The 25,596-nt window shown below is 37.2% G+C and overlaps 1 protein-coding gene across 2 annotated transcripts; it reads left to right on the top strand.

Annotated features, from left to right (window-relative positions):
- Nucleotides 1-2,901: 2,901 nt before the first annotated feature.
- NGLY1 (N-glycanase 1) lies at nt 2,902-23,934 on the top strand. Of its 2 annotated transcripts, none has more exons than XM_064704660.1 (12): nt 2,902-3,069; nt 4,138-4,252; nt 6,255-6,485; nt 9,880-10,039; nt 13,249-13,471; nt 14,193-14,314; nt 14,714-14,859; nt 15,041-15,151; nt 17,396-17,560; nt 18,861-19,049; nt 22,192-22,369; nt 22,804-23,934. In XM_064704660.1, exons 1-12 carry the CDS (start codon nt 2,942-2,944, stop codon nt 22,977-22,979), a joined length of 1,944 nt encoding a protein of 647 aa, XP_064560730.1. In that variant the 5' UTR covers nt 2,902-2,941; the 3' UTR covers nt 22,980-23,934. The 2 variants fall into 2 exon arrangements, with proteins under 2 accessions (XP_064560730.1, XP_064560731.1); XM_064704661.1 differs by having other exon boundaries at nt 2,944-3,069; nt 4,110-4,252.
- The last annotated feature ends 1,662 nt before the right edge of the window (nt 23,935-25,596 follow it).

Below are 25,596 nucleotides of genomic sequence, written 5' to 3'. Positions count from 1 at the left end.
GCTGTGGGCGGGCGGGCAGCGCGATCGTGTGAATTGTCCAGAAACCAGGAAAGGCAGTGAAATTATTTCCTTCCCAAGCCACGTGTCTCAATCTCAAAGGAGGAGTTTAAAAAAACAAAAAGCAAAAAAACACCCCCCCCTTCCAAAAAAAAAAAACCCCACAACAAAACCACCCTAAAATCCTTCAAATTCTGGTGGAGTAATAAGTCTCTCCTTATCCTGGACAGACTACCATGGCAGAGCATAAATGTTTGTCAAACTCCCATCAACAGAGACATGAATTAGTTACAGTGTGAGTTTGCTTGTTATACCTCTGTATAATTTCAGTAAACAGCAATAAGAAAACTGAAATGAACTTACTGCCACACAACAAAATAATGTTTATTAGCTGCAAACACAGCTACCTAAAAATACAAACTAGCAGGGAAAAGAAAAAAAAAAAGCCAAAAAGGACATAAATGTAATATTTAATAAATAAAAAGATAAACATATGTGCACTTTTTTAAAATGAAGAGTCTGGTTTTAATTTAGAAATAAAATTCCTTGGGCATTTAATGTGTTAGTGATTTGTTGGAAGTTGGCACTTGGTTTTCTAAATTTTTCACACTGCTTGCCTATGAGCACTTCCAAAGCATTGTTTACAAATGCCATACTGAGATGCATTGTGTATTTGTATGCATGCATGTATAGCAATTTAGTAAATCTTTGTATTTCCTAAGGCAGCCAACATTGAAAGTCACATGCCTACATGAAACACATGGAAAGGAAATTAAAAGCTGAAGTAGCAGCCAAGGAATATGGCATCATTTTAAATTAAAATTTTATTACTTTGGTACCAGTTCCTGAGGGCTGAACTAGTAACACTTTAACTATGCTAGTAAGAATAATGAAAGTAATCTCAGCAAAAGTGAAGTGCCCTGTGTTAAATCTCAGCCTTTGTGAGGGATATGTACCCCTATCTTAAAAACTCATAGAAGCTGAGCAGTGACCTGTCACAGGTCAGAGAGCCACAGCAGAGCCACAGTGTAATATCACCTACAAAATCAGAAGGCAGCTTGAATTTTAAAGACCTCTCTTGCTTGGAACTCTTTAAACCTGCATTCCTGGTAAAGCAAATCTCCACAGGCCTTTGTGCCCAAGGTTCTTCATCACAGCTCTTTCAGTAGCAGCAAAAACCAGATGCCTAGAAGAAGAACACCAGGGGTTTTTTGCCTCTCTGGGACGGACTGTGGGCAGTGCAGGGCAGATGTCACAGCGAGGGCGAGTCACTGCAGTGACATTCCTGCTCAGGCAGCCCTGGGGACCTGGAGGTGTGGCACCCTCAGTGCTGTCAAACCAGGGCACTACAAAAATGGATTTATGTCCTTAATGACGTTACTGCCTGCCAGGGGGCTCCCGATGTTGCAAAAATATGGAATAGGTAAACATTGTCTTAAGAAATTGTTCTTTGATCTTTGTATACTTTCAAGCCCAATCGACCAGAAAGGAGATGTAATCAAGCTCTAAGTTATGTGCAGGTGTTAGAAAGACAAATTGCTTGTTGGCAGAATGCTTTTTTAAGGCTTCACATGTTCCAGTGAAATCACACCTCAGAGGTGGAGGTTTACAAAGCTTGGGAAGAAAGATGTACCACTGTCAGTGGGCACAAAGAATGAGGAATTTATTGGACACAAGGACATTTGGCAGAACTCCCAAGATAAGGAAAAAAACTAGCAAAGCCAACTCAGCAGCAGTGCTGGGATCAGCTCTGACTGGATAAAAGGTAATTCTGGCAAGAGGAGTTTGCAACCATCGACTAGACAGAAAAAATGGATAATCAGCATGTGAAAAATGTGTATTTTATGATTGGCTTTTCGCAAATATTAGAATGAATATTACATGTGTTGTGTTAGAAAGTAATGCTGTATTAATTTTCTTAAGTAGTGTGTTAAATATAGTTTTATGTTATTACAAAATGTTAAAATAGAAACTATGCTATATAGGATACTTTTTTTCTAAAGAAAGGACTCACACTGAGATAGCAGTCACAGGACACCTAAATCTTTCAGAGAAAGAGAATTTATTGCTCCATTATCAGGAGAAATGAACTTCTTCCTGCCTTGCTTGGGCAGAATGACACTGTCAGGGATTATGAGTAAGGAGTTGATGGTGCCCAGACAGAATCTTGTATTTGAATGGAATTTATGCATCATGTATGAGAGGTATGAATATGCAACAGGCTATTGTTTTTAAGGGTTAATCCTCCGTTAACGCGTGTCCTTTTTACGGGCTTATGCTGCTCAGAAAAAGGTACCCGGACGTCCGTAATGCTTTGTTTCTATTGTCTCATATGGTCCTAATTGCATTACTATTTTATAACCATTTTATTACTATTAAACTTTTAAAATTTTAAAAACAAGTGATTGGCGTTTTTCACAAGCTTAAGAAGTCATGGAATAATTTAACCAATATAAGATAGCATGTTTATTAATAAGAGAACTGTGTAACTTGTATCCAATGAACATGAATGCCTTTGTTTGCTAGAATGCATAAATAGTGATAAATTTTGGTAGTCATCGTGCTGGCCTTGTGCACTCCTTTCTGCACCCATCTATAAATAAATCAAATACCTCGACCTGCGGACTGAGGCCTTGTACACCGGGTGAAAGAAGCTGTTTCGGGCCACAGGGCCCGGTGTGGCCGGGAGGTCCCGGTGCCCAGGGGGGTGCGGGGCCAGGATTAAACCCTTTAAAGGGGGGCTCTTTAGGGACCCCCCAAATCCCCAGACGCGCGGCTGTGGGCGCGAGGGCAGCCACCGGTGACCCCACCGCTCCTACTGCGCATGCGCCCAGCGGCGGGTGGTGCTGCCCGGCTGAGGGTGTCACCTCGGTGCTCGCACGGCGCATGCGCTTGGCGCAGGGCCGGGGGCGGGCGGTGCGGCGCGGGGGGCGGGCAGGCAGCGATGGCGGCCGCCCTGGGGCTCTCGTCCTCGCCGGGCTCCCCCGCCGTGAGCGAGCTGTGCCAGAACAGGCGGGAGATCTTCCTGGAGGCCTCGCGGCTGCTCCTCACTTACGCTGACAACATCCTCCGGTGAGCGGGGTCGCCGCCCTCGGTCCGCGGGCGGTGCCGCAGGGTCCCGCCGGCCGCTCCCCGGCTCCGCGCGGCGCTTTCGGTTCTGTTGTGTAATACCGGAGCTCAGAAGCGTCTCGCGTGGTTTTGTCGCTATTTTAAAATTAATGTTGCTTACATTAACAGAGGTGTAGTGTTCTGGATTTCAGTTTCTTTATTTATTGCTGATTGGTTTGTTTTGAAAGTTTAGGAGTTTGTGTATTAACCACAAGATGATGCCTTATTCCTGATTTTCCACCTTAGGTGGGTATTGAACTGCCTAAAAAGACGTGGATGCAAGTAATTCAACTTGATTTAAACTTATTTTTTACTTCATTTTGATTTTTTTTAATTCTATTTTTTTGCTTGCCCTGTGCTTCTGGCTTCGCAAGGCTGGTACCGAGAGTTAATTATAGCCGAGTTTCTGCGAGGTGGCTCTGTCGGGTGCCCATACCCGGCAGTTCGTGTGATTGACCTTGGTGTCTCCGGCAGCTCCAGGTGCACGGGCTGCCCCTCCCTGGCTGGGTCTGCCTCGTCAACCACTTGTTAAAGCTGCTGACAGAGAATGGCGAATCCCGGGCTGGCTTCTTTTAAAGAAAGAGGCGAGAGAAAAAGGTTTTTAAAGGAATTGAAAGAGGAAAGGGAACTGGAAGGTAGTACAGAGACTACAGTCGTTCCACTCAAGTACCAAGCAGTTTAGCACAGCTTGCGTGGTGGTGCCAAAGCCATCCAGCCTTAATCTGACCGGTTCAATTAGAATGCACTAGGTATAAGGGAACGTGAAGTTGTTTCTAAGTGTCACTACAGACTTAGCCCTGTTGGGTATGAATGCAAAACATGAATTAATGAGCATAAGTTGCAAGTTAAACTTTAGCACCAGTTGGTAACTCAGAACTAAGCACAAGAAACATTTATAAAGTCTAAGTTTTGTGTAGGTTTTGCCTAAGTGATGTAAATGAAACTAAACTCTAAAAAAAATCTTTCACAGTTACCCAGCTTTTAAGTGTTTCTTTCATTTGCAGATATAATTATAACTTTCAATTTGTTCAGGAATCCCTATGAGGAAAAATACAGATTAATTCGGATTGGAAATCCAGCATTTTCTACAAGGTTGTTACCTGTCAGAGGAGCTGTTGAATGTTTATTTGAGATGGGGTTTCAAGAGGTGAGTATATATAATGTAATAACTTCAGGTATCTTCATCTGCTTACATAGTGAAATTGGAAATTGGAATTTTTTTTCTGTTTCTCTTAGTTGCAAGGCAGTAGATTTTAGGGCAGTTGGTGTTTTCTTTCAGTCCTTGTCCACAAATATCTAACCAGCTAACCAGCAGAGAATTTAGATGTGGCTGCTTCAGAAAAATGATGAGCTAATCTAACGCATAACAAGATTTTTGTTTTGCTGCTCAGGCACTGCTGGTTTACTGAATGGCTAGATACATGTCCATGCTGGCACAAAGGAAGTGGTGGGAAGTAGGGGGGAAACCCCTTCTCTTTGTAGTAATGTGCTGTTTGGTGGACATCAGACATTATAGTGTTGAAACTGTCATTTTAAAGGGAGAAAAAAAATTTAAGAAGCCCTACTCTTCTTCATGTTCCTACCATTAGTAGGGCCCTGTAGTGATTTAGATAAGGGAAGCTGATCTGATGAAAACTTGATCTTCCAAAACGAAACCAGAAATGTTTTCAGCCAGTTCACAGTGCAGCTGCACAAGTACTGGTGTTGTCATGACAGCAGTGAAGGGCAATAGACTGACTGTTCAAGTAGTAGTAGGAGGGTGAGTCCTTCAAAGCCCATTTGTAAAAGTTATGAAATGTTATCCTAAAATAGTGTTGTGTTAATCTTGATTCTGTTGCAATCAGAAGGATGTGTTTCAAAGATTGCTTTGTGTTCTGAGGTGGTCCCTGACTTGGTGGAACTTAAACTGTCTAAGCTTGTTAAACTAGAAGCAGTTTTTTTAATTACTGGAAACCCAACTCTTGTTTAACAGTGCAAAGCTCTTGCTTTAATTTGTCTGTTTGAGGCCACAAACTGTATGGGTATGTACATTATGTTACTTAGGTCCAGCTGTCATGAGACCTCTGCCCTCTCTTTGGATAAAGTTACTACTGTAATTTTTTTATTAAAAGAAAAAGTCTACTGAAAGAAGTGGTGACTGCAGAGGGAGAAACAGTTTGTAGATTTATTCTCATGCGGGTGCCCAGGAGACTTTGAATGGTGTATTTTAACCAGGAGGTGGGTGGTGTCGGTGGGGGCAGTTCTCTGAGAGTGTGTTGGCTCAGTTTTGCGGTTATTGTGTCAGTCAAAGCTGGAGCTCACAAGCTTCTCTTCAACTGCGTGGCTAATATTGTTCCTTCATTTGTTTCTGCTTGATAATGGATTGATACAATCCATTTAGTTTTATGGTTTGTTTTAAGTGTTAACACCAAGTCTCCATCTGCAGTGATATGTGACCTCAAGTAACTGTAGGTAAACAAATTACCTTAATAAATAGTAGTGCTGCAGTGGTAGAAACTGAAACTGTTAAAGGATGAATGCTTCAGGCTATTCATGTTTTTAGTAACCTGTTCCTTTATGTTAAGCGCAGATACTTGATTCTGTCATAATTACTGATCTCTTGTTATGCTACCAGTAATCATGTTGTCAAAAATAAAACCCAAAAATCAACCCAGGTACCAGTTGTAATAAGAGTAATATTGCCTATCTGAGAAGTTAAAACTTCAACATAAAAGATACCGCTATGTATGAGAATTTCCAGCAGATTCTGTCCTAGGGGCTTCTTCCCTCAAGATTGGATGTCTTCCTGTGTTGCCTAGGATTTAATTACTGTGCTGTGAGAACTGAGCATTAATTGTTCATTTCTGTTGTTGCTGCTTTCTGTGCCAAACCATAACTGCACAGCCCATGAATGGCTCCACAAAATAAGTTACTAACCAAAGCATGTTGGTATAAGCCCTGTTTCTCTAGATTGACTCTAGATTCTTTATCTAGTAGGTTTCTGAAGTTTTGAGAGGCTTCAGGTTTCTATTGTAAGGGACCTAATCTAAAAAGCTCAATCCTTCCAAGCCTTAGGATGCTAACTTCCAGTGAACTCTGCAGCTAAAGTTACAGCTCGTTGACCAGCTTAGACGTGCATTAACTGCTGAATTCACTTGTCTAAATTTCAGGGAGAAACTCACCTGGTTTTCCCTAAGGAAGCTTCAATTGAGCAGCTACGTAAAATCAGAGACTTAATTGCTGGAGAGAGGAGTAGCAGACTGAATGAGTCAAACCAAATCCACAGATCAGGATCCTCTGAAGCTGTCAGCAGCACTCAGACAGCTGCACAGCGCCCTTCAGGACCTGCTGGCCCTGCCCGTCAGCGACCAGAAGCATCACTTGTGCAATCTCTTGAAATGGTAATTATAATTTGCAAACTTCATAGGCTTCTTAGTCTTGCATATAAAGATTGAAGAAGAATTCACTGTTAGGACAGTTAAATGCTCAGAGAAAATGAGTAGACTCCAAATAAGCACACTGTTAAGCCTAGAGCAGCTTGGTCTGACCACATAGCTAATCTTGCTTTAAGAAGGTTGGACTAGGCATTTTTTTCCCCCAGTGGCTTCTGAAAGTTTTTGAGTGTTTTCTTCAGTTTACATACAGCTTAAGCATGAAATGTGCTATAAACAGAATATTAGCAGGAGATTTTGTTGAAGATGTCCATGAATATTCTGTTGATTGGAGTGTGAAGAAAAAAAGCTGATATGTGTTGAAAAGGAGCAGCAAGATGGAAAACAAGGAGGAGAGTGGGAAGCTAAAAGTAGGGTTGTGTTTGGTGTTTGAGTGCCGGCAGAAGAAGAGGAGCATAACCATAATGCTTATAATTGTTGGTGTCTTGGTTCATGCATTATGATCTCTATGTTTAGCCTGTGAGGAGGGCTTCCTTTTTTCACATGTGCCTGTCATTAAAAACAGAAATTTAGCCAAACAAGGACAAATTCATAGTTATTTAGGCTAAGTTTCCCTTGTCCAAGAAGTTGAGGTGAAGTTCCTGATCCAGGCAGAGCAGAGTCCTTTCATCTGATGTTAACTGGCCTGATGGGAGAAGACTCACCACCTCATACAGCTTTGAAAAACTAAGTTGCACCTCTTGATAGAAGCTTTTGAGGATGCTTTGGTTTAACTTTCTGAAGAGTTTTTCCTCCTAGAACCAGTGTCACTTTAATCCAAAGTTGGTGTAAGATTAATCCTTCCAAAAGCTCACTTCCCATGCATCCTTAAACACAATTTGCATGTTTTACATTATATTATCAGTATATTGTTGGATATGAACCATGACATACTGTTTCTTCCCAATGCCTACCCAAGTCAGTGAATGAGAAATGGCAAAGCATTATTTGAAGTGATGGCTTTTGGGGATAGAGAGCACTGAATGAGCCATCCTCACACAAAAGGTCTTTTGGGAAAACCACTGTTGTAGGCATTTTGTATTGAGACATTTAATCTAATTATGTTAACATGGCAGTAGTTGTCTCTAAAATATGCTGACTGGATTTGTTTTACTTTGTTTGGAGGTTTCTGGGTTGGTTTTTTGACCTGCTTCTAGATTTTTACTGTTTCAGTCACTTCTGCAGTGGTGGTTGGAAGCGATTATGAAACCTGTAGAGTGATTTGCTGCTGCTGTACTGCTTAGTAAGGGAAGCTTTCAGTTGAACCTGCAGTGACAACGATGTTGCACAATGTTGACACAATGTGTTCTGAGGTTAATCCTTCCAATTTCTTGTTATTCTGCCCCAACATACACTAGCCATCAGAGTTGTGGATCCATTTCTCTGAAACTACTCATTTTCCATGCCTGGGTGGTGGGACCAAAATTACTACTGTTTAGAAGCGTTAGTAATGCAGTGTTAGAGCATTAGAATGCTCTATTTAGTTGATCTCTACAGGGAGCTATACTGATAGGTCTCTGAGCCACTGAATTTGGTCTTTAAAGTCTGAATTGATTAGAAGGAAGTCTGGCAGTGACTTGGCCATTTTGCTTGCACAGCAGTGGGGATTTGTTTTCCAGTGAGTATGCTGCAGAGTTATAGTTGTGTTATTGTTGTATGCACTGCTGACAGATGTCAGAGAGATTTAGAGTTGTGTCTGTAGTGCAAGCATTTTTTTCTTGCCTGTGTGTTTCACCTGTCCTTCATGGGAGGCCTGGTAAATGCAGGGAAAAGCAAATTACTTGAAAGAACAGAGGAGTATTCGTAAATACACAGTTCTAGGAACCTAGCCCACCATGAATTTGCCTCATTGTTTTCTTCTGCATTTCATGTCATGAAATATTCTTGAGACTTAGGAGAAGAAGAGCTATGACTAGTTGTTAATTCTGGTGGATGGATTCTGATCCCTTCCTGAATGGCATAGTGATTACAGGAGGAAAGGTGTATCGTATCCAAACTTAGAACTGCAGCAAGCTTCACCTGGCTTCTACGATTAAATGTTTGCATAACACTTCATACAGTGGCTTTTATAAAGCAGATTAAGCACTACTGTAACACTGATGGTTTTGCATCAGAGAGTCTGAGAGACTTCCTGTTGTGCTGAGCAATATCCCTACATACCCTGACACCTGCATGATGGACCATGAAGGTCTTAAGGCCTTTGGCAGTCTCTAACGTCCCTTATTTCTTCCTTTCAACTTGCATTAAATGAATCTGGACACAATGGAGTTTATGATGTTAAACCAGTTACCTACAGCTGATGAGCTCCAGGAAAAGCAAAACATGCTCTGTTCTGTTTTAGCAGTTATGAAAATTAAGGACTGATCCTGAAGTACTGTAACAGCATCAAAACAAGCCCTTGTAATTTGAGTGCTCCTTTAAAAGAAGTTTTCTTCTGAAGCATTCTCACACCTGGGTGTATGATACTGCATTTGCTGCAAGCCTCTCAGGAAAGCATTGCATTTTTGATTAAATTAAATTCACAGTTAACAAGGCAAAAGGCTGAAGCATGATGTAACAATAGAGGAAAGGTAATTTAGCAGTGCCACAGGCTTCCCTCAAAAATATGCCAGACTCTTACTTTCAAAATCCCATTTCACGTTCTGTATTGTTCTCTTTTAAATGGGAACAAATGGTTTGCTCAGCTCCCAGCTTCATTATTATTAACCTCAGCTGTTAGTTTTGGTATCTATGTGTGTACCTTATTGTGTGCAACGTGCCTCTAGGTGACACTTAGGATAACTGACTGAAGGAAAACTTGTTTTTATATCCATTGCTACTGAAACCGACTGTGTGGTTCAGTGGCTGGGCTGTATATATAAACCTCTACCAGAACTGATCTATAAAAGAAGGAAGTAGAAACAGACAAGCAACATTCATGAATAAGAAATAATAAGCAGAATTCATCAATAATATAGTTCTACAAACCAGTGTAGCAGTGTCCAGAAAATGAAAGCGATTGCATGTCTTTTTGTGGATTTTGGGTAAACAGTCCAAAAGAAAGGAGGAGGAGATTAGGTGGGGAAGAGAAGTCAAAGACTTTCCCATTAAAGATGTCTTTAAAAACAGTTTTCTCCGTAAGTTAATTGATTTTTCACTCAAGGCACCATTCAGAATGCTCAGAGACAGCAAGACTATCTTTACAGTTTGAGTGGTGGTGTCATCAGTTCTTGTTGATATCTTTGCAAATAAACATATCACCGTAAATAAATATATAATGTAAATATGAACATAGAATTATGACTAACTTAAATAGGAGATCTTGGTTATTCTGCGCGAAGGTGAAAATTCATAAATCATCTTGTGATTGAAAATCCTTTTGCAGGCTGCAAAAATCTTGAAAACACTTCAGACAAAATTTGAGGGTCTTGTGCTGATGTATGAGAATCCTTCTATTCAGCAAAAAGCACTGGCTGCAATTCCCCTCCAGGAATTGAAAAGCAAAGCTCAGAAAAAGCTGGCACAAGCTACAAGACTGGACAAAGGTAATGCTGCCAAGTTAAAGTGTATATGAAAGTGGAAGTGTTCTTTCAAACATAGCATACATTGTTGGTGTGTGTTTGGTCATATGTCTGCAGGTTCCAAATGCTGTTTCTAAATTGGAATTGCCTTCTTCCTAATTTACTACTTACTTCTCTTATTTTTATTTCGCTTTTGTCATCCATCTTTTACTGCTCTTATGTAGAAATTTTGGACTCTTAATTTCTGAATTAGTAGAAAAAAGCGCTGGGGAAACAAATGTTGCATTCCTTGAATCTCTAGTGAAATAGCTACAAGAAGAGGAGGGGAGCTTCTTGTTCAAGTAGTCATTGTTATGAAATTCTCAGAGTGCAGTTTTCCTGTATGTACTATGGTTCTAAATTCAGAATAAAAACTTTAAATACCACTTCTCTTTTTTAAAGTGATATTGGTGAGATTTTGAATGAGATCTTTCCAAGATGCAACCTTATTCAAACAAATGATCACTTTCCTTCCTAATCCTTAAATGAATAGGGTTATACCCTATTCCTCATGGAGCTAGATATGAAATGTAGGCATAAATAGTTGTGGCATCAGTGTTTAAAATTTATATTTTCTTCATAATGTGAATTTGTTTTGAATGTATGAAGTTTTTGTCAATTAAAATGACATATTTCTATTTTCAGGTGATGGCTTTAGATTTGTTTCAGTGGCATGGTAAAATGTTACTTATATATGATAAATATTTTTAAAACTACAATTCCAAGATCATATTTAAACAAAAAAATCATTTTCACCATGAATCTTTGATAGAAGACTGTTTCAAGCAATTCTGCTAAATTTATAGGAATGCTGTTGGTTTGCAAACCAAAAAAAAAATCTCTTTGTATGTTTTTTATAAATTACTATGTGGTGTCTCATATAGCCACACAGTAATATGTAATTGTGGCTTTGGCATTAAGGAAATTTTTGACAATGGATTTTCTTAGTAATTTTTCTTTTATAAAACTGTATTGGGAAGTAAGAAACCATGTGAACAATTGCAAAGCATTCTTATTCAGCAGCAGGGGACAATACACTGGGGAAAAGAGATTTAGCAGTAATAAATTAAAAGTATTAAATTTCTTTATAAAGGAAAAGAATCAAGAACAAGCCTGCCTCTTAGACTCTGTTTTAATACTACTGTGCACATTGTTTAAAAAGGGGAAGGAAGGGAGAGGAGTGTCCTGAGTGCTTCTTCCCAAACCATCAGGCTGATTTAGTCAAAATGGCTTCCAGACCTTAATTTAGATACAGATAAAGGGGAAGGGATGGGATTCCACTGTTTCAGATTGTAACACCTTGAAAGCATTTTTCAAGAGCTTTATAGAAATATGTGTTTTGGAATGGACTATGGATGAGATGTTTGGGTAATTGGTTTTCAGCTTGCTGGTTTCTGTCCTGCTGCATTAAGACTGTCACCTCTAGGAATAAATACTTAGTGCTAGGGGACACTTGTTTTTAGGCTAGACCTTGCAATGCAACACATAATGAGCATTTTTGGCTCATAAAGACTAGGAAGATAACCGTCATTTGATGAGAATTATAGCTTTGATTTTATTATTTCCCTTTGTCACATTTCATTAGAAAGATGGACTGAACAGTCAAAAATATCTGTGTATCACAGCCAACTGTTTTTTGTTCAAGGAAATCACATTTGTCATTTTTCCATGTGATGTTTTAATGAAGGATTTATTTTGCAAATCAAGGGAAGAATGTTTATAGCATGGCAGTCATATTTTCACTGATGGGTTCTACTTTGAGTATTGTTATCCAGGAAAAGACAGTATGGCCTGTGCTTGAAATCTTTTCATTCAGCTTTTAGCAAAAAGTTTGAATATACAAGCATATCCATTTTGTAAGCAGTGAGCCTTTCTCTGAATGTTCCAGCACAAAGGTTTTCCACATACATGAGTAAAAATGGAAATTTTGCTATAATTAGAAGTCAGGTGTTCTTGTTTTGATTAACAGATGATCTCTTCCCATGCAATGTGTGTTTAATGGCATTAATGCTCTTACAGAGCCCTTTGTACCAAGGATGGCTACAGCTTCAGAGCAAGATGTGAAATTAACTTAACCCTCATCTTAGGGTTTTTTTTCACCATCCTGAAAAGATACATAAATTTTTAGTGCAACTGCCTTCAATTTCTTTTTAGCAACATTTTTACAAATTGATTTTATATGTTAATATTCATTAGTCAAACCTGTCTGCACTGTGACTAGAATAAAGCTGTAGTGCATAAAAATAATCAGGCAGTAATACCTATGATTGCAGTGTGGCCTAGGTGATAAAGTTATTAGGAAGAATTATTTGAATATTTATGTATCTGAGAAGGAAGAGTATCTCTCTGCATATTGTAACAGGATGTGCATTTAAAGATTCTAAGGAGTTTAAATGAATGGATCTTTCTTGAAAAGCTGGATTTTTAGATTTTTTTTTTTTAGGTAAAATGGGGCTATTTCCAGGTCTCACTGTCAGAACAGTGAGAATATGTAAGTAGATTCTAACTCCTGTTGTAAACACTAAGCAGGAAAATGAGCCAGAAGAGTCTGGCGTGGTGAAATCAGCTAGAGTAGAAAACAAAAGACATCCTATGTGTGCCTTGGGTAAGCTGAGAAAGGTGTTTATTTGCTGAAATTAGAACAAACTCAACGTGTTTGCATTATATATATGTATTTTCTACAATAATTAAGCTGTGTTTGTAGAAGGTCTGTTTGTAGAAAGCCTGTATACCTGGTTGTTTAGGTTGCTGCCAGTGTCTGATTCTTTGGTATGTTGAAATAAAAGGAATTGTTATTCCTATGAATAGGATAATATTTTGGAGCAGAAAAATAATTAACTCTCTGTTCCAAAGTCCTGGAAGAGTATGAAGGGCATCAGGAACTTCACCAGGCTGAAATATAAATCTGACTCTTTTTTTCTGAGCACCTTTTCATTCTCATTCTAGCTGTAGCATTAAGTACTGCAGTTTTTTGTTCTCAAGTTTGAACTTACTCAGTCTTGACAATTTAGATTTTCTTTTTTGTATGTGTGTAAGTAATATATGAAGCTTCTTAATATGGATTTTATATTTAAAAGTATATAAAAATATATAAATATATAAAGGCCCAGAGATGCTAATTTGCATAGGCACTGACAAATTCAACTAAATTACTTTTCTATTTGAACTAACTGTGTGTTGTATAAATTTTACAGGTGCACATGTGAGTGAAGAGGACTTCTTATTGTTGGAGCTTTTGGACTGGTTTAAGACTTCCTTTTTTCATTGGGTGAATAGTCTTCCTTGCAGCAGGTGTGGTGGGCAGACAGAGCCTAAAAGTGGCTACCTGCTGCCTACTGATGATGATCTAAGGTGGGATGCCAGACGAGTGGAAAACCATTACTGCAACCAGTGTCAGCTCTGTAACAGATTCCCAAGGTGAGCATACAGAAACTTACTGTCTTTTTTTCTTTCAAGAAACAGCTTTGTATTTGTGCAGTTTGTGAACAGGTGAGAAGTTGTTCGTTCAGAGAGTAGAGAAGCTGTTTTAAGTAACATGATGGAATGTTTGATGAACCAGCAATTTCTCTGCAAAATCAGAGATTTTTAGAAACAATATGTGCTTTCTCTTATGTGGACCTGTTCTGAATACTTGCCTGGCTTGTTTGGATTTTTTTTTTAATGTTAATTTGATGAACTACAGCTTCTACATAAAATATGTTAATATTGGCAGCTATATGTAGGCAGTGTTTTGTTATTGCAGGGAAAACTTCACTTCTGCAGAAAATCACAGCATAGTGTACATCTTTTGCTGAGTCTATAGCAGAAGAGCAAATACACAATTTATTTATACTCTTGTGGCATTTAGACATTTTACTAACTGTTTAAAGTATCAGCATAAAAGTAGTATTTTAATATGTGTAAATCAATTTTGGAAACTTAACCAGATTTGTTTTGGTGCTGCTATAAACGTATGATGGAGTTGTGTGAGTTGAGGTAGCATTCTTGTATTTTGTGCAGTATAGCAATTATTTCCATTATCTTCTGTGGACTGATTGATACTGAAGTCTGTTCAGATCATCAAAACACGATCAAAAGATTTCTGAAAGGTGAAATGTATTTTTGATTGTTCTTGTTTTGTGTTGTTTTTCTCCTGTAGGTATAACAATCCTGAAAAACTTCTGGAAACCAGACGTGGACGCTGTGGCGAGTGGGCCAACTGTTTTACACTGTGCTGCAGAGCTGTGGGGTTTGAGGCAAGATACGTCTGGGACCATACAGGTATCAGTATTCTGGAGTATTGTAACATTAACACAAACCTGTGCAAAAGGAGGTTATGCATTTTATGCCTCTCAGATCATCAAGCAGCATGTGCAGTTACACAGTCAGCTAACAAAGACAATATATATGTTCAATTTCTTGTCCTGCCTGATGAGGTGAAATACAGTTCTGCAAGTAAGGTCAGAGGACTGATTTCAGAATGATACAATCTTTAGCTGAATGTAAGGGTCTGATCCTAAGAAGGAGGAAGTTTTGGTAGTTTCTCTATGTAGATGAACAGAAAACATGCTCTTTCACCTGTTCATTTAATAAATTGGAAAAAGTTACAATATTCTGCAAGATTATAATAGAGGCTCCATCTTTATAAATCATTGTTTATTCTTGGCCTTTGTTACATAGATCATGTGTGGACTGAAGTATATTCTTCATCTCAGAAAAGATGGCTTCACTGTGATCCTTGTGAAAATGTGTGTGATAAGCCTCTTCTCTATGAAGCTGGCTGGGGAAAGAAGCTCTCCTACATAATTGCATTCTCCAAAGATGAGGTAGGAGTAATGATGCTAATAACAAACAAACTTGCCCTGAAGCAAGCATGCAGTGTATTCCACCTTGGTGTGATTTTCCGAATTATTGTAGAAAAGCATACTTTTATTAACTAGCCTCTTTAAATGAAGCAAGATATATGGAAATTTTTGGTTGCTTTATTTTCTTCCACTTGTGCTTGAGGTGGTTGATGTCACCTGGAGATACAGCAGTAAACATGAAGAAGTACTCTCTAGAAGGACAGTGCTCAGCGAAGCCACGCTGCGAGAGACAATTAATGCACTAAATAGAACGGTATGTAACCTTACCTCAGTGGGTTTCTGAGTGAAACACAAGTATCTGCAGGAATATGTGAAGTCCTCAAACAAAGGAATGCTTTTGGTAGCCTCACAGGAATATCCATATGGATAATAAAAAATGCTGTTAATTACTCATTTTACCCTGAATACAATGGAATGAGTCACAGTGCTGAACTTGTGGGAACTAAGATAAAGAATGGTATGTAGAGTATTATCATATTATCTCTTACATACCCAGATGTGTGTGTGTATATTTTCTTAGGGACTTTGGAGCAGACTTATACTTGCTGGGAGTAAAATGCAACTCCTTTGTAACTATGTGGACTCCTTCAGGGTGACTGAATATTTTTCACATCAGGGCTGCTATAACTTGAAAACGGTAGCATTTACAGTTGTAAGAAATGCAGGTTTCATTTTTTTTCAATGACTTTTTACAAGCTCTAGGAAGTGAGAGAAATTATTCATGGGCTGTTTCCAAGACTTCCAAAAGGTGCTGATACCATCAGCAGAGCTTTGACTCAGAGCCATGTGTATTTACACAGTTCATGCTTAACATCCGCTAAATGCATGGAGCCATTTGCACCTGCATGTCATGGTTGCAGAACTTCTCTGCTAAACTTTTTCCACTCCCTACTTGGGACACCAGGAACTTGATGCAATATACTAGAATACCATAAAACCTTGATCCACCTTGAGGTTTCTATTTTGTCCTCCCTTCCTTACAGGGCTAATTCCCATGCATGGAAACTTTAGTTCCAGAGGTAGTATACAGCTGATGGCTTAAAAAACAGATTAAGCCTTTTTTGAGGCCTGCTGGTTTGAGAGTTATAGCCATAAATTAAGACTCTGAATAATTGAGCTGGACTAATATTTTGAGACCAGGGCTTGAAATAATTTTAACAGTAATGAAAAATCAGAGTCATGGAGCAGAGCACTGAGAAGAGTAACCAGAGCATCCAAGTGCTTAAAGGAAATTGTGGATTGGTGTTGTTAATTTAGGATAAACCATATCAAGCTTCCTCTGAGCTGGAGCAAGATCAGCAGTGCTGCATAGGGATGTCCTAAGTGTCAGGGCAACTGTTAAGACTCAGGAAGGCTTGATGTTTCATAGAAAACTGCTGCAACCACTGGTTGTCATCCATCAACACAAGCAGAGATGTGTTTCCCCCCCCTTGCTGTGTTAGAACTGGTATTTGGCATCTGGAATTTGTTCAGCTGGAGCTGTTTCTCATCATTTCTCTGTATCTACTTTCCTTTATACAGTTCCACATTGTTGTCTGGAATAAAAAGTCCTCAAATGTTTCTTTTGTGTAATCTCTATTAGCAAGACTTGCTGGGGTCAGAACTGCTTTAGAGATAATTGAAATGCTTATCAGCCTCAAGTTTCAGGTCCCAGTGGGCTGAGTGTGCATGCCATGGGTGATCACCAAAGCAGAAAAAAAGATGATGCATGTAATAATTTATATACTCAATGTTGATCTTTTTTCAGCCCCATGTGAGTTTATCCACAGTTAAAAGACTAAAAGGCTTCACATTCCAGATTTGTTTATTTGACATGAAGATCATATAGACAAAATACTGATATCTCAATAAATTTTTTCTAAGTTGTTTACCAAAAAATTGCTCATAGATATATTCATGTAGGTAAAGACATGTAATTCTCTTTTATTTTTCGCTAATCTTTCTGGAACTAAGTTTTTCTTGATTTTTCTGACGTCTGAAAAACAGAGATGTCATGGTTTGTTTATGACCAAATCAGTGAAATAACGCTTTCAAAGATTTTTGTTTGGGCTTAATCACAAAACCAAAACTGTTGCCAACCAAGTCACTGCACCTTAGAGAAGAAAAATTTGACCACAACTGATTCTTTGCCTTCTCTTTCCTCCAAATAATATTGAGAATGGCTATGGTCCAGTATACGTATGAATAGCTATGAAAACTGTTACGGAAGAGTTTTATCATCCAAATTAATGTATTAAAGAAAAAGCACAAACATTATTTTAAAATAATTCCATACAGTGCCTGAAAGTTCCTAGAGAAAACACTGCTGTCATGTAACTGTGTGCTTATGACTAGTTTGTATTTGTGGCATAAGATTAATGGCTCTAACAATCAGTCTAGACTTTGAATGTTAATCCATTTTTTCAATCCTATTTTTCCCTGTTGGTGTCACTCCAGAGCAGAATTACAAATACCATTTTTCTGAATGCTTTCTTTTTTCCTAAATGTCTTTTTTCAGAGACAAAAGTCTTTGTCAGAAAGTAGAAAAAGAGAGCTCCTGGAAAGGACTATTGTGGAGCTTGTTGAGTTTATTTCTCCTAGAACACCTAAACCTGGAGAGTATGGTGGAAGGACATCAGGCTCAATGGCTTGGCGAGTAGCCAGAGGTGAAATTGGTTCAGAGGTATTTAACTTTTGCACTGATGACCATCTTAGAGGTAGCTAACTAAGAATTTGTGATTATGGTCTGTAAAAAAACAAACAAACAAAAAAAACCCCACCAAAAACAAAACCAAAAAAATTCATGCTAGATAGCCATATTCAGCTCAAATAAGTGAATCTTGCAAAAACATTAGGTGAAAGTTTGATGTGAATTCAGTAGAGGTCCACGAGTAATTTTTGAGATTTGATGGTGGTCTGTTGTTCTAATAATGTTTGGGACTTCTTGATACAAAGTGTCTTTTGTTCTTAAAAGTTAAAAATACTTTTTTCATTTAAATTAGTTAGTTTGACAGAGCTAGAAAGTTTCAGTTAGTTAAATTGGGAAAACTGTAAAAAAATTTGTATTTGTATTATTAGGTACTTCTAGGTTTTAACTAGTAGTAGGTTTTGACCAACTATTTTTGTTAATAAAATGTGTGAGCAATTAGAATTGTGTAAATTAAGCAATCTCTTAAATAATAAGCCTTATTGATTTTCACATCAGTATTTTTTACTGTTTCCAAAAGCAAGGGTTGACTTTTATGCTAAGATACACTTTCCCAGAACCATAATAATACTTAGCTTGAGTCAGGATGTGAAGATGTGACTTAAATTTTGTAGCAATCCCATCATGTGGAATGTCTAACTGTCCTGTACAGAAATAGTTGAGTGAAAGTAATGAGCTTCTTAAGATTCTTAGTTTAAGAAATTAATAGTTTATTGCAGTTCTCTATTGTTTGGAAGACTTAATTTCTGAAACTCTTAAGAACAATTACTTAAAAAATATAATACTGTGAAGGTAAAAATTTTGTACTTTTAAGTTTTTTGAAGTTGATTTGTAAACTGGCATACACAAGCACCTGTATATGGTAGTCACAGGTTTGCTATTCAGAATAACCATTTACTTATTCACTGTACAAGCAACATACTCAGCAAAAAAAATTTCTGGTCTGAAACTCTCGTTTCTTACTTAGATGATACTACTTCATGTTAGTATTTTAAAAAATTACTTCTAAAAGTAATTATTTGAAAATTTAAAAAATAAAAGTACTCCTCCACTCTGGAAAAGTTGCAAGTGTGCTGTAAGAAACTGGTTTAAAACTTTTCTTCTGCAGAAATGGTTTTGTACATGACCTCTCTTAAAAAGGACCTTTTTTTTTTTTTTTTCCACTTGGCAGCAAAACTGAATTGCAAAACCATGACATACAGTTTAAAAGTAATGTAGTCTTGAGGGAATTTAGGTATTGGGGAATGAAGGTGCTTGTATGTTTTTGTTTTTTCAGAAAAGAAAAGAAGTAGTTTTTATTCCCTCTGAAAAGGAGAAGACATCTAAACTGTTCCATCTTGTCTACAATGTAATAGATGATAGTTATACACGGATTTCCAATAACAATGAAAAAATAAGTGGCTGGGAAGCAGGTGTTTGGAAGGCAGAATCTATTTGGAGAAAGGTTGAAACAGATTGGAAAATGGTAAGAATAGCAATTATTAAAAGCCTATAATGTACAGTAAAATTATGATAACTCCAGTAAAACAGAAAACCCTTGCCAATGTTTGGATTCAAAACCTCTCTTGGTGCCCATAGAATTTAGCAGATGTTAGTAAATGCTGTTGTTAAGATTCAGTAAGATTGCCAGATGGTACGAGAAATTAGAAATAAATTTAACTTGTCTTTCAGAAAGGATGATTGAATTCTCTGCAGGTAGGCAAAATTCTTGCCAGAATGCCAAATTTATAAAATGGCTTCCTTCATAGGCTTGTGGGAAAATGCTGTTTTATTGAAAAGCAGTTCTTCTCTGGAAATAAAAAAAGGTATTTGTTGTTTTAAGAATAGTTTTATAGCGTATCATATCTCTTTGATGTACAGCCAAAGGAAGAAATTGTCATCCTAAATAACACAATTCCATCTGCAAGAAGAGGAAAACCTATCAGTTATCCAGAATATTGTATACCCTGCCCAGAATGCTTCTATAGTGTCAGTACTGAGCAGCACAAGAGTCATAGGCTCTAAATCTAAGAAGGGAATTGCTGCCTGTGGAGTGGGAAGGGGCTGTGTACTAGCAAACAGCTTTTCCCACAACAGCAACCAACTGTGGAACTCAACATCCTTGTCAGGGACTAGAGCATGTTAGTGCTTTTTTCCTCTGTCATTTTACTAGTCTGAAGGGTCTCTGACCAAATATTCTTCTAGCTTCCCATTGATAAAAATGGAGCTCTTGAGATTTTTCTCTCCTGGGTCTGTATATAACTGACTTGCAAAATGCAGTGGGAAAATTACTTGAAGAGGCTGTGCTGCCCTAAAGAGAAAGAGTAAGGAAAGGAATGGGAGAATTGTACAAAAGATGTCACAACAGGGTAGACTTAATAGTAAAAGAGAAATAACAGAATCTCAGAGTAAGGAACAGATGTTGTCTGCTTCTCCAGGATCTGCTAAAAATCTGATAGTACATTATGTTTGCACTTCTGCAATGATCAGTCATCCTCACTTTTGCAAGAAACATGTTGTCCCTGCACTGAAACGAAACTACAATTTTTCTCAGCTCTACTAATCAGATAAGACAGGGTGGGACTAATCTATAAGACCAGGCAAAAAGACTTTAGCCTTGTATTCAGTAACACCTCAAAAGGATGAGATGATGGGATTGAGAAATTAGGAGCTACATCTCCAGGTCTCTCTTACGCTTGTGGGTAAGGCATATTAGTTCTGCAGGAATTTGCATCCTACAAAAAGTGTATGAGAGTCTTAGAATTTAAAATTACTTTCCTCTGGATGTTGTTTGTGTAATGGGAGATAAGAGCAGAGGGAAAGGTTGTTTGGGGTTTGCCTTTTCTTTTAGTACGAGATGGAGCTTTGGAGTATGATTCAGCCATCCAAGAACTTAAAAGCCAAAGGAACCTTTACAGTAATACTTGGTTAACATTTATTATGTGATGAATGGAAAGGCATTTAAATCTAAAAGCCACAGAAATTGTATCTGTAAGTATTAGATGAAGAGTAACAGAAAATAACCACTTGGTTTTATGGTACACAATGCAAACAGGTACAAACCACAAATTCAGTCACATTACCTAGAGATAACCTGGTATCCAGGACTCAAACTGGCAGACCACAGTAGGTGATAGTAATAGTGTAAGAACCTATAGATCTGAAATCCATGGATTGGTGAAAGGCTTGTTTTCCAGAAGAATTGCTGCAGTGGAAGAGAATTGAATGACTTGGTTGGTTGATTACATTTTTCCCTGTGATTTCAGACATTTCCCAAATAATACTAGAAACAAAACAACCAAGTTTGAAAGTTAGAGGAAAGTCAAAAAATACACAAAAGAAAACTTTTACGTTATTTTTTTCTGAATAAATGCTTGGATATTATAGTGATAGGTGAAACAGACTAATGTTTGAGGCTTTTCTAGTATTCTAAATTGTGTTTAGTGCATTTCAACCAAGTAGTATGTAATGGGATGTTTTGGCTTCCTTACTCAAATACAGCAGTTCAGTAGGATCTGATCAAGGGAAAGCTCTTGCTAGAACCAGCTGAGATACTCAAAAAAATATGTGGAGGTCAGCACCTTTATGAACATTAGGATTACACTGACATGAAAACACCTTAAATCATTATGTTTTCATAGGTGATCTTCAGTGTAAGACCTCACACATTTAGGGGTTTTTAGCTTTCTTCAATGTGAAAATAGTAATACTAAAATTCTGTTTAATAGTCTGTCAATTACGTTTCTATATTAGGTGGGTTCTTTAGTAAAACTAACTACTGTGTTTTATTTTCATTTTATTCTGATTTGTTCTCTCAAGATTAAAAAATAAAGGGCAGACTAAGTCCACTCAGTGTGATATTAATCAGAAGCTTGGACATGACAGAATTTTTATTAATTTAGGATTCCAAAAGGATCACAGTAATTTGGACTCTTTAAACTGTAGTGTCTGTTATTTAGGTTTGCTGATGATAGATGTTGCACTTGAAAGAACTATCAGGCACTTGTGACCAAATTCTTGAGAGGGTTTGTAGTAACTTTAATGAATGTTAATATGTGAGCGTGGCTCTTCAGCCAGGTGAAGTTCAGGACAGCATTGGGACTAAATTAAATTTTACAAAGTTGTAATGGTTCAAATAATGTTAATATGGTATTTATAAATGGTCAGCATGTATGATTTGCTTTAACTGAGACACAACAAGTCCTAGGAGAAGCAGTGTGCAGCCACAGCTGGTGGGTCTACTGATTGCACCATTCTTTCCATCAGCAATACTGAACACCTGAAGTGATACATGCATTTAAAAAGACCCTGAATTCTCCTTCTTTAAAAAAATAATAGGCTTAGGTGTTTTTGTGGCTTGAACTTTACTATGGATATTGAAATAGTTTAGTGTTCCCTAGCAAGGAGCTGTGAATGTGTACAATTACCTACCTGTGGGATATACTTGGGGATGAAGAAAGAAGTTTTAATGTAAAATTGTACTTTGTACAGTTTTAAAGATTCAGGGGCTTGACAAAGAATGAAAATGTGCTATCTTAAAATTTTTATGTCCTCGTTATGAGCATTAATTAGATGTGTGTTGGTCATCTCAGTTTTTGACGTGCTGGTTGTGTGTTCTTTCCATGTAGGTTTATTTAGCCCGAAAAGAAGGATCATCCTCTGCTTCCATCAGCTGGAAGTTTGAGTGCAAGTCAGTTGGTCTAAAAATAGATAACATTTCAGTTAGGACAAGCAGTCAAACATTTCATAGTGGAAGAATACAGTGGAGACTTCGCTCTCCTACAGCAGAAGTTGCTCTGATAGGTGGTAAGTGTGGAATTTAAATAATGAATTATATCGCGTAGCAGAGGTGTTACTGGAAATAAATAGTTTATATGGAGAGACTACTGTGCAAACACTAAAAACAAAATGTGAATATTCTTTAGTTTTCCAACAGCGTTTCTTAGCAAAGTCAAGAAAATACTATGCATTTAAGTAAAGCTGGTACAAAACTCAGTTTTATTAATACACACAGTCCTACCTGCAACAGGGCAGGGCAAGCAAGAACAGAGAGTGAATACAAGATACTTGTGTTTTACTAGGAAGGATAGATGCTTCTACGTCTGATGGCAAATGAATCTGAGTAGTTGCAACTGAAATCATTAAACATCCATTACAGCTTAGCGTTTTAATGTGCATTCTGTTATTATATACTGTCTGGAGCTGTGGTTTACTGAATTATCTGTCTTTTCCTCCAATAGATAAAAATCTTTGCTCCTATTCAGATTTTTCTGGAGCCACTGAAATTATGTTGGAAGCAGTTCTGAATGGAGGGGATGGTGAAGCTGCGTGGCAACACACTCAGCTGTTTAGAGAGAGCTTAACAGGATGTGGGGAAAATTGCTTGGAAATAATTATAAAACTCAGTGACCTCTGAGAATCTGAACTGCAGAAGTGTACTTTGGATGCCTTGAAGAAATTATACCATGGATACAACATGAAGATTGGTTGGCAATTCCTCTTCATTCTGCTGGCAGATTATTTCCTGTTTCACTGCTTCCATTAAACCAACTTGAAACTGCACGTGTATTGAATAGGTAAACATCACAATGAAAACCTCTCTGCTATAAAAATAAAGACAAAAATTAAGGGATTGAACCATAAAGTACCCTTTTCTTAAACTTTACAATGACAAGGAAACAATTTTTAGGAAGCAAAACATGATCATAGAAGCACAAAGTAACTGTAATTGATTTTAATTAGGAGTTTTGGGATTGGCTTGCTGGTTTTTTTGAGTTTTTATAATCTGCTTGGGAAAACAGATTGAATTCTGTTTTCTAGTTATAACAGATGCTTCTGATGATTTCAAAATATTTTAAATAATGTTAGAGGATTTAGAATTTTTTTAAAAATTGATTTTATGTAGTATCCAGAAGTGCTGAAATTAAGTTAATTTCAATATTGCTTCAAAATTTCCTTGTTAGATGTCTTAAGTATTAAACCTGTGTTTAAACTAGAACTATTTGGAAGCATGGTGGTTGCTGGGAAAATAACCTCATTTTGAAAGAAGTGTTCATTATGTACCTAAAATTGTCATGGCCTGTGATAGGAAATTGAGGCTTAAAACTGAGTAAGAACATCATATTTTTTTCTATGAAAAAATAGGTTATTCATTATAAATACTTTTTAAATAATATTAATTTGGATTTTCTTAATAAATCTTTTACAAGTTAGGCATGTAGGTTGAAATCCTTTTAAGCTGTTGCCTTGACTTGCTTTAAATACTCTTCCCAAATTTGATGGTAAAGTATATACATTTTTTTTTTCTGTTCTGTTAATTCAGTGTTTACATTTATTTTCAATCAATATAATAAAAAATACTATCCAGGAGACATCAGATGTTGCAGTGCTCTGAATAAAACATGGAGTGAATGTTCAGATTAGATAGTCTTTATCAGAATGTGAGGAAGGCCTTGCCTGGATTATACAAGAGATACTCTAATATAGAACTAAAATACGAAGTTCAAACTATGGTTTTATTTTTAAATAAGTGAGAATTAAGGATGATGCTCTCAAGATCAGTGTTTTTAAAGTTTTTCTTCGTTTTTCTGATCTTTCCAACCTCTGTATTGATTTCCAGTGTTTGTCAAAAATAATTTATGTTGAAATAAATGTTTGCTGACCTTTCAACAAATCTAAGCAAATATAAAACTATTCAGATTTTATTAGAAAACTGCATATGCACAGTGAACAATGGAATCTTAACAAATAGTAGATTATGGCAGCTCAGAAGTGCAGTACAATATGTGATGGATTATATACTTTACTTTAGAATGTAAATGGACAGTTTATGAGGGGAATTAAAAGAGCCTCACCCCTACAATACAGATCAACACTGTATTGTACACACTGGAAGGGAAGAGTACACACTGGAAGGGTGTTTATCAATGCTTGACTAATGCAAAGTGAATTTGCCAGTCTCCATTTAAAACTACTGTATTTGGTTTCAGTTAAACACTTTTTCTGAGATTTTGAGTGGCAACTCAACAGAAGAGTATTTTTGGCTAATACAGATACTACCTTGGTAGAAAAAAGGAAAAGGAAGACAACTCAGGTGCCACCTGTCAACAAAACTGTTTCTACTTAATGTTTTGATAGCTGAAATAGTTACTGCTTTAAAGCAGAAATTGTTTTTGCAGTGTATTAGAGGACCTTGAGGAATTGCAAAATTCCTTAACTGCATCTGATAATTTGAAATCAGAAGGCAGAATATATTTAAAAGTAGTAAGATAAAGTAATTTTCTCATAATTTTGGTCAGAATCTCTGGGAGAAGAGTGATAGCTGCAGATAACTTAAAGTAATTTAAGTCCATTTTTTAAAAGTTTGAATGAATTAAAAAGTTAGAAAAATTCCTTGCCAGTCTAATTAATGAAGAAATACTTCTGTATTTATAAGATCACATGCAATGAATAGAAGGAAAGAATTAATAAGTAACCCACGCTGAATAGAGCTAATTTGAAAAATGTAAATGGAACTTGTTCAGTTGTCTTTTGAAGTACCCTATAAACAATGAACACTTTGAATCTCTTCACACATTGTTTTAAAGGCACTAATATCCTCTGTTGATCTCCATTTCAGCCCAGCTTTTAATAATTTTTTTTTTTTTAACCAGAGGTAATTCCTCATCCACAGTTGTTTAATGTTAATTTACAGTGTCCTGAATTTGCAGTATTACATGGTGGAAAGATCTGTGCTGCAATCTGCTCTAAAAGTATGGTTATTAAGTTATGCTGGCAATGGTACAATACTGGGTGAGTGGTAGATGGTGATCAGGGCACATGTAGATAGAAGTCAGTGCTTATTCAACTTTTTAGAAGTTTAAGAAGGTGGAGATTAAATGAGGTAATTAAAAATACTGTTGCCTAGAAATATATGGCTTAATACAGGTAAAATCAGCAATGTTTTCTAGAATCCAGCTTAGGTGCATTTTGAAGAACAGCTGGCTGTCCACTGTGCCATCCATGGGTGCCTTCCAGGGTTGCACTGAGGTCTA

This window comes from Zonotrichia leucophrys, chromosome 2 (genome assembly GCF_028769735.1).
Source record: "Zonotrichia leucophrys gambelii isolate GWCS_2022_RI chromosome 2, RI_Zleu_2.0, whole genome shotgun sequence".
Classification (NCBI taxonomy): Eukaryota; Metazoa; Chordata; class Aves; order Passeriformes; family Passerellidae; genus Zonotrichia; species Zonotrichia leucophrys.
This window is presented reverse-complemented; position numbering and strand designations above follow the sequence as displayed.